Here is a 9705-nt window from a genome sequence, read left to right on the forward strand (position 1 = left end):
GCAGGACAAGCAAGTGGTTGTCCCTGGAAGGGCCCCCATGCTGGGAGTGAGCCAGCTCTCCCAGTCTAGGGCTGTGTTATGGAATGTGTGAGAGTGTGCAGCTGTGGGCAGGGGTATGTATCACTAGGTTTCTCTAGCTCCTTTGCTGGCTTTTTCTTCTTCCCTTAAATGTCCACATCTCCAGGGATCTGCCTGACCTTCCCTTTACACCCTCATACTCTGTCCTCTCTTCTCTCCTGGAGCTGAGCCTGCAGTAGGAGCCTTGTAGCTTCCCGGACACTTCCCTTGGGTGTCCCCCAGGCACCGCACCTCAACAAATCCCAAAGGAAAGGGACTGTCTCTCCTTCCACTCTGCACCTTTCCTGTGTCTCCATCTAGGTGAATGGAGCCACTGTTCATCTGATGCTCAAGCTGGAAACATGGGTGTTGACCTTGTGCCTGCCCCTTCCTCATACTTTACTCACACTTCTCCCCAAAGCACCTCTTCTTGTTCCCTATCCCATGCTGTGTTCAGGTCTCCTGCTCCACCTTCCTTCAGAGGTAATGTCCTTGCCTCTAATTTCTCCCCCTCCAACCCCTTTTCCAGGAAGAGCTGTTTAATCGCATGTCCTTCTTCTGCTCAGAAACCTTTGTGGCTTCCCATTGCCTTCACAATGAAGCCCAAGTGCCTCAGTAGGTTGAGCCTCTATTATTTGCTTTTTACCTCTAGGCCTTTGCACATGGTATTCCATCTGCAAGTAATGCCTTTCCATGCACTGTCTTCCTGACAAGCTTCTATTCATACTTTAAGACTCAGCCTCAACATCCTGTCCCCAGGAAACTTCCATCCCCCCCACCCCTACTTTATCATCCTCACGCAGCACATTGTATGCACTTCTATTGACATGATTATTCAATATTATATTAGTCACTCGGAATTATAACTATTACAGGACACATGAATTTGGACTGGGTTATAAGTGACAGAGTCCACTTCAAACTGGCTTAAATGAAATAGGACCAGCATGCACAGGAAACTCAAAGCTTTTCAGTGTGACTGAATCTAGAGGCTGCAGGGATGGCCCCAAGACCTGCCTTTTCTCTGCTCTCTATATGGCTTCCTCCTGCATCAGGTTCCTTCTCCAGGGGTCTTGTATAAAGAACATGCTCATATCTTCCAAGTTTAAGCTCAAGTTCAAGTTGAGAGAGTCTCTCTCCCAACAATGCCAGTGAAGCCTGGGTCTGCCTCTCATGGGCTCAGCTTGAGGCCCGTGCCTGGTCCTGGGCTGGGAGTAGAGTCAACCCTACCTGAGCCCCAGGCACTGAGAGAAGCAGGGGTGAATGCCAGGAGGCGGGTAGCTGGGCAGGGAAAAGTGCTGGCTGTTCACTATAGTCCTCAAGACAGAGAGGTCCTTCCTCTGGGCAGGGATGTGGCTTTTTTTCACCTTTGTACCCCCACTGCCTAGACTGGGCCTGGTTCAAAGCAAACATTAGTTAGCATTTTTTGGATAAAGGAAAAGTAGATGGGGAATTAGTGCTGCTTTGTGATTAGGGAATATTCATGGCCTTGGGGCCTGAGAGCTGGTGAGTGAATGGACCATGCTAGCGGGTCCCCAACTACCACAGAGCCCAAACCCAGCTTTGTAGATCCCTGTGAACACCCAGGAGGAGACAAGTCCTGCAGGCCAGCCCTCAGGATGATGTAGGTGGAAGTGGGGCAAGGCTGCCTCTTCCTATGGATTTCAAAAACCTCCTCACCCTGTTTCCAAGGAGCAAATAACCAAAGACAACACACACACACACACACACACACACACACACACATGCACAGACACACAAAAAGACACATACACACATACACACATACATGCACACACAGCCCTCCAGCTGAGAAGAGCAGGTGGGTTTTCTGGAAGGGAAAGGGGCAGTTGCCAGTCCAATGACCATGAGCAGCCCTATGACCTTCTCTGAGCACTGGTCCACCCTGACCCAGCCCAGGAGCAGGACCATCCTACCGTCTGCCCTGATGATGCCTGTGCCCACCTTGCCCGGTAACCCTACTATCCTTGTGGGGTTTCCCAGGCTGGGGTACCTGGACACTGGGGCCCTGGGAAGGCCTCAGGTGAGCAGTTTTCTTTCATAACCATATGCATTTGAATGTTGATTATTGGAGAAAGTTAACTAGCCTGCCAAGTACAGGCTTTATAATTGTGACAGAAAGTTTAGCTTTTAAGTAAAATTTATTTTAGATTTAAAGAAAAATATTAGGCAAATATTAACATTGGCAGGGTGAGAACTGGGAGCTGCTGTGAGATTGGTACAGAACATGAGGTTTTGGGATGCACCGCACACTTTCATCTCAACCTCAGGCTGAAGTTGTGAGTAGAGAGCATTAGCCCAGGCCTCCACATCCCAGTGCCAGAGGTTTCGGGTCTGTGGGTTTTCTAGCAATTCAGCCTGGCTCTAAAAGAGCAGCAACAACCACACTAGCTAATACCTGTGGAGGAGGCTGAAGTTGAATTATCTGCCCAAAGTCACAGCTAGTGGAAGAAGTAGCTTGACCACCAGGTATACTGCCTGCCGAGAAGATGCAGGGCTGGAGGGGAGGAGGTGTGTGTGTGGGGGGGGGGGGGGGGAGGGGAGAGGCGGGAGGGGGGGGTGACATATACACCACCTATTAGGTGAGGGAGGGAGCCACAACCTAGAGACACTCACACCCATTGTCTGTGGTGCAGTATCAATGACTGGTCCATCCTGCCGTGCTACGCTCCACACAAGCCTCAGGATCACCACTGACTCCTCCATGCCCATCCTCCATCACACAGGGAGCATGTCAAAGGCTTAGAGGGCTGGGGCTGCTCCCTCTGCTTCTAAGATCCCATGGTCCTTATGAGGCAGACCCAGTTTTGAATTGGTCAGTGTGACTCCAAGGCGCCAACCTTTTGCATCCACTGCACAGGATCACGAGCGGTGCCTTCTGCCTGGTGGGTGACTTTGCAGCCAAGGCACCCCAGGGCGGCTGTGCCTGATGCTGCAGTTGCCATGGTGACGAGCGCCTCAGCGATTGGTCCAGCTTGGCCGCACTACGCAGCTCCCTGCGCGTTCGGGGAGGGCTACTGCGCGCCCGCCCCTCCTCCAGATTCTGGGAGAGCAAACCCTGGCGCAGACTCACGAGCCTGGTCTCTCTGTGCCTACCCTTGATGTGCCGAAGAGGAAAAAACAAAAACAAAAAAAACGGAGGTGGTCCCGGGTAGCAGCTAAGCCGAAGCTCCCACCCAACCTGATGTCTAGGCTCCTGGACATAGTGTGAGCCTTGTGTGCTGGGGCCCTCGGAGCCCACGACTGTTCCCACCCCACCCCTCTTGGAGGAGCTCGCCATCCCCGGGATGTGATTCGCCCCTCGTTTTAATTTTATTCCCTTCTACTTCTCGCCTGAGCGTTCTGCCCCATCTCTAACCACAGCTGGAGAGGGAGAGACAGAAGGGGAAAACTGCCCCAAACAGGATGGCTTGCAGAAGACGCTATTTGTGAGTATATGTGGCAGATTTATGCTTGAAACCTAGAGGCCAGAGGCCAGAGGCCAGAGGCCACCCAGCTGAGCTGGAAGCTGGAGTGAAGTGCTCGTGGGGGGAGGGCAGGTTGCTTGCAGAGGGAGCTGACCATCCCGCAGACAGGCCAGCCAACATTCGTCCTTTGCAGCAGAGGTGTTTGCCAGTGTTGATGATGAGAAAAAGCAGGTCTCAGGCTCAGAGGGCTGGGGCTGCTCATCAGGCTGTAAAATTTCCTGTCTCTAAGGGCAGGTAATCCCTCCCTGCAATCCATATACATGGTCCCCAGACTCACTGCTACCAGTTTGGCATTTGGTATAGACTTCAGTGTGTCTATTTGAAAAAAAGCCTTTGTGCTTCCACGACTGGCACTTCACCCATGCTTGGTAGAATGTTGGTAGGAAGCCTGAGGTGGGACTGGATGTTGTCCTCCAGGGACAGGTGAAGGCCCATCCCACGTCCTTGAGTAGGGGGCAAGGTGTTCTGTGAGTCAGCAGCAGAGTGCCTGTCTGTTGGACCTAATGCCAGCAGCAGAAGCTCTTAAAGTCTGCAGGGGGTGGTGACATCATGGGCCCAGGTATTTATGGAAACTGAAGCCCTTGCCTGTTAAGCCAGGCTTCCCTGAGGCAATAGGATTAGAATGCCAGCTTCCCTCACATTTCTCTAGGGCTGCGCACTGTGCTCTTCTAAGACACTGATCTCTGGCCTTGTAGGACCCGTCCGCTGGGACCCAAGGGTATAGGGGCTGAGACCCAGCTCCAGATCTCCACCTGTCCTTGGCAACTTGCCCACTGCCTGGGCCTTGTGAGGGCTGTTCAGTGCCATCAGACTTGTCAGTTAGAGCAGAGCTGGATCTTCCTGAGCTGGGCTCAGTCCCCAGGATGAGGAAGGGGAGGCCTGCGGCAGTATGTAGGGGTACATATGGGGGCCACTCCAAGGCCTCACAGCCCCCTGCACTATGACAAGGGCCTGTGTACCCCCTAATTAACCAGTGTCCACTCCTCTTCATTGAGGGAAAGCTCTCTCATTAATGGAGTATTATGGAAAGTAATGGGATGGAGGTAGTCTGAGCTGTGGTTTGCTATGATGTTCCCCTGCTCTTTTAGTGAAAAGACCACAGGCTGGTTTGTTGATGTGAACAGAACACACTGAAGTTCTCCCTCTCTGTGACAAGATCCTGGCGGTATTTTGGAGACAAATCATGAATCCTTACCCAGTGCAAGACTCCTGCCACTGTCCCAGGGAACAGGTCCTCCCGAGCAGCTGTCACCTTCCTGCCTAGGCCAGGAGCCGATGACGTCAGAGAAATTTTCGATCCTCGGGAGATGTCAGACACTGGGGGTGGGGAGATGTCTTTAGGGTGAAATGTGACAATTGACAAGTGCACTTGGCCCAGTGCCTGGGCCCGATGCTCAGTGATAGGATCCTTGGGACTGCCTTGTCTGACAACCACTTAGACCTCCATTTCAGAGATGAGCAAACTGAGACTCAGTAGAATTCCCATAGAAACTTGGGTTGTACTAGCTGGGGGTGGGGATTTTAGCAGTAGAGCTCAAGCATTGGGAACTCGTTACTCTCCATGTGATTTTCATGCACAGCTGTGGCTGCTGTTCATAGGTTCAGCTGTTCCACGGCCAAACTGCCCAAGCCTGTCTGATCATGATATTGCCAGCAATACAGCTACCATACAGATTTCCATTTTCCTTGCAGCACCAATACAGATCTGCTGGGGAATCAGGAACCTGCATTTTAACACATGACTCCAGGCAGGTTCACTGACCCGTGGACTAAACTTGTCTTGCCCACTTGCCTGGGCTCACGAGGAGAGTGGGCCTATCAGGGCTCCATGCTCCCTGCCTCCCATTCCTATGGGTCTTTTCATGTATCTCCAGCTCTTGGGCTCTCACAATCTGGCATCATGACATCCAGACAATCCCTCCACATGCTGCCATCAGACCTATAGGCACCAGAGATTGCAAAGGGACTGGGGAGGGAGTGGCTGGAGAGGTGATTGCTCCTGTTTTTATAGAAAGAGTTTTAGACGTAGGGCAAGCCTTGCTTGAGGTTGCACAGGGGTAATTGTGTTGGTTTGCTCATCTGGCCCAGCACCTACCCCCAACTCAGAGCTCTCCCTGCACCTGCTACCATAACCTCGCTGTTACCAGAGATATCCTGTGGAGAAGGGACAGGGAGCTGAGTGTTCCTAGATGCCTAACTTACACAGGGTCATCATAGCCAACCTCAGACCTACATTGGCTTCTAAGCCTTCTCAGCCTAGTCATCTCATTGATTCTCACTGCTTCCACCCTACAGAGGAGAGATGGGGACTAGAGAGGGGTAAGAACTTAACTGGGATCACAGGGCTGTTCCCTGCTGTTCATGGCAATGATCTCTCTCTCCCAGTACGCCCCATGCCAGACCTGAACAGACTTGCTCTGGTGTCATGGTGCCTAGCAGGGCTCCCCACCCCTTTCCGCCTCCCCATCTCCCATTGTCTTCTCCTCCACCTTCTGAACCCCTGGCATGGGTCCCAAGATGGTGTTCCATGTTCTAGACTCTGCCATTGAGAGGGGGCAGGTCACATACGCACATATGGAAGTGGCATGATGAACAGGATAGAGAATGACAAAGTATGAGAAAATTATTAATGAAATGGGGGAAATCATGAAACCTCCAAGAATCAGTTTCTTATTCAAACTTGCTAACAACCAAGGTCATTACTATACTGACAGTTTAATTACTGGTGTCATAGTTAAAGTCAACCTTCTTCTGACCGAAACTACACTTAGCATGGTAACCACCCTCTCACATCGAACATGGGGAGCTGGGCTGAAAGAAATTTGCATTGAGTATGAAATACAGAGTTTTGGGTGATAGGGCTGAAGCAAGTCTCCTGACTCCCTCAACATGTGCTCATTGACTCACTCTGCCTGGAACTCACATGGCTCCTTTCTCCATTCCTCCAGGGCTTTATTGTAACCAAGTATAGCTTGCAGATCCCACCCTGACATTCTCACATCCTTTCCCTGAATCTGTCTGCCCACCTCTGTGTCTGAACTTGGTTGATTGGTTCATTTTCACCACTGGAATGTCAGCTGTACCAGGGTACAAGGGTTGACAGTGTGTTAGTTTCTGCTATTTCTAGCACATAATAATTGTTCAGTAAATCTTCGTTGAATGAATGAATTATGGATCCTGTGTGGGCACTGCCCTAAGCAGTAAGTAGGACACAAAGCCAAGTAAGAAAATAGCTTATGCCTTCTGGGATCCTGCAGATCTGTGGGGGAGACCCAAGTGAACAGACAGTGTCAATATAAAGTGCCAAAGGCCAGCCTAGAAAGTTGGCCCAGTGATGGGAGGATCACCACAGACTGCAGCATGCATACACTGTGAATGGGGGTTGCCAGGTGATCAAGCAGGGAAGAACACTCTAGGTGTGCAAAGGTTGGGCCACAGATCCAAGTGTTTTGCAGGCATTAGCTTATTTTTATCTTCATGGTGGGAGGTGAAGCTAATTATCCCCATTGTTCATACAGTGTAACTGAGTCACCAAATGACATGCCAGACAAAACCCAGTGAGGGGTAGAGGCTGGATTTGAACTCAAGACAGTCCAGCTGCAAAGCCCAGCTGTGGTAATCTGCTAGACTGGAGGCTATTGCTAAAAGTGATTGTGTTTGGCCCGAGCCCTGAGTGTGTGAGAAGTGAGAGATAAGACTGGAGGTGTGGACAGGATTAAAGGCAGTGGAGTGCTAGGAGGAGGTTCTCCCTGTGGGCCATGAGGAGTGATTGAGAGTTCTGAGCAGGGAGTGGGCCATGGTTACATAGTTGTATCACAGAGGGAAGAGCGAAGCTGGGCAGGGCTCTCAACCATCCTTTTCTCATGCCCATAGCAGGGCACATGAGTCTTCAGAAAGCAACAATGTCCCCTTCCCAGGGCCTTGGTCCTCTACACCTAACCCAGGACAGTCAGGAGAACTATGGGAGAGTCAGGAGCTTGGTGCCTGCAGGTTGGGTGAGGAGTGTGGCTTGTCTCCTACCAGTCTGCTGAGGGCCTTGACTGAGAAAAAGGGTGCTTCTGCAAAGGCCTGGTGTGTGGTCAGTAAGGCAGCTCTGTGCCCTGGGCTGAGAGAGACCCTCTCCACCTCCCATCTGACTCCACTCTAAAGTCAGCTCTGGCCTGGGGTGGCACTGGGTGGCCTGGTCAGGGGCCTGCGCTTTCCTGTGAAGCACATTAGCCAAGGTAATAGGTCAGTGCTTAGCCAGGACCAGGATGGAGGTAGTCCTTGACACAGTGCTTTCCTGCACTTCCTCTTGCCCTCTGGCAGTAATCCTATGGGAAAGGGTCTGCTCTTACTTCCCAGATTCCTCTTCACCAGCTCTAAGCTGTCTGCCCTTGGGGGAGGGGCCGGGTGCACAGCAGAGGACAGGTAGAAGGGCTGTGGTGGCCAGGCAGACGCAGAGCAGGTCCGAGATGCTGTTCTTTTCCTCTCATGCATGCTCTGCCTAGAGCTAGAATGTGTCCATAGCTCAGGCCCTCATCCTCAGCACTGGGGTTGCCTTGTCTGGCAGCACTCGGGGCCTGTGGATGAGACCAACTTTGTCACTCTCAGTGGAGGCCTAAGAGGCATTGTTTCTGGAGGCTAAGTACCCACCAAGACTTTCCCCTGGATGCCTGGGGATTGGGCAGCCGCTGTTTGCCCCCTGCCCCCCACCCCTTGCCTGCTCACTGGCTTTTGTTCTCTCTTTCTCCTTCCATTCACACCTGCCCTTTGGTATTTGAGACCCTAGCCCTCCTGGAAGTTGACACTGTGGGAGGATACTTCACTCCAGCTCTGCCATGGTCTTGCTGTGTGACCCAGGGCTAGCTTCTTGCCCTCTCTGGGCCTGTGACCTCATCTGAAGCCAATGGCAGGGTCAGCTCTTGTCAGTTCTTTAATGCTGAAACACACAAGGTGCTGGGGAGAGGGCGGTGGCAGTCAGAAGCATATGTGAACTACAGATGCCCTGCTCTTTCACTTGTAGTCACCATGGAGCCATTGCTCACTCTTCATTCACTCAACCCCCATGCTATCCAGGCTTTGTGCAGCCTGATGGATCTGTAACTCTCCATGAACCAGGCCAGGCCCTCCCCACATGGAACTGACAGTCTAGAGAAGGTCCACACAATAAATAAAGTCACAGAGGCCACTCCACTCCACTCTTGCCTTACCCTTTCAGGAGAGCTCTCACCGCCACACTTGCCCAGGGTGGTTCCTCTGCCAAGAATGCCCTTTCTCCCCCACACTGCAGACCTCAAGATCCAGCTTATGCCTCTTTCTTAACCCTCCAGGCAATTGGTCCCCTGCTGAACTTCTGCATCACTAGTCCTCCCTTTCTGCCACAGTACAGGCCCTTCTGTTGTCACCAGCTAACTGCTTCTCCATCTCCATCCAAACTGGAGTCTTCCCAGCATCCCTGTGGCCCTGGCCTGGCCAGACACCAAGAACCTTTTGGTTTAATTGCAGTAAAATACATATACAAAATTTACCATTTCAACCATTTTTAAGTGTCCAGTTTAGTGACAATTGTGTAACCATCACCACCATCCATCTCCAGAAACTCTGTCCCCATCTAACACTGGCCCCCTCTTCCTTTTCCTCAGCCCCTTCAACTGTCCTTCTACTTCTGTGCCTGGGAATTTGACTCCTCCTGGTCCTCATATGAGTGGGATCACAGTTTTTGTCCCTCTGTGAATGACTTATTTCACTGAACATAATGTCTTCAATTGTGTAGCAATTTATTTTTAAAGCTGAATAATTTTCTATTGTTGTATAAACCACATATGGTTTGTCTATTCATCTGTCCATGTGCACTTGGGTTACTTCCACTTTTTGGATACTGTGAATCATGCTGCCATGAACATGTGTATGTAACTATCTCTTCAAGTATCTGCTCTCAGTTCCTCTGGATATATACCCAGAAGTGGAATTTGGAGGTAATATGGTAGGCCTATGTTTAACCATACTGTTTTCCTAACAAGCAACATCATTTTACATTCCCACCATAAGTGCACAGGGTTTCAATTTCTATACATCTTTGCCGACACTTACCATTTTGTTTTTGGGTTGGTGTGTGTGTGTGTGTGTGTGTGTATTTACAACTGCAATCCTACTGATGTGAAGAGGCACCCATTGTGAT

At 51.1% G+C, this 9705-nt stretch overlaps 1 protein-coding gene across 1 annotated transcript in view; it reads left to right on the forward strand.

Annotated features, from left to right (window-relative positions):
- The first annotated feature begins 3198 nt into the window (after positions 1-3198).
- Positions 3199-9705, forward strand: part of IQSEC1 (IQ motif and Sec7 domain ArfGEF 1) — a 227441-nt gene continuing 220934 nt past the window's right edge. The window contains exon 1 of the mRNA XM_084872432.1: positions 3199-3506. Coding sequence (XP_084728558.1) covers positions 3484-3506 — 23 coding nt within the window. The 5' untranslated portion in view covers positions 3199-3483. The remainder of the gene's footprint in view (positions 3507-9705) is intronic.

The sequence above is a fragment of the Pipistrellus hanaki genome (genome assembly GCF_964339955.1).
Source record: "Pipistrellus hanaki genome assembly, chromosome: 2".
Lineage (NCBI taxonomy): Eukaryota > Metazoa > Chordata > Mammalia > Chiroptera > Vespertilionidae > Pipistrellus > Pipistrellus hanaki.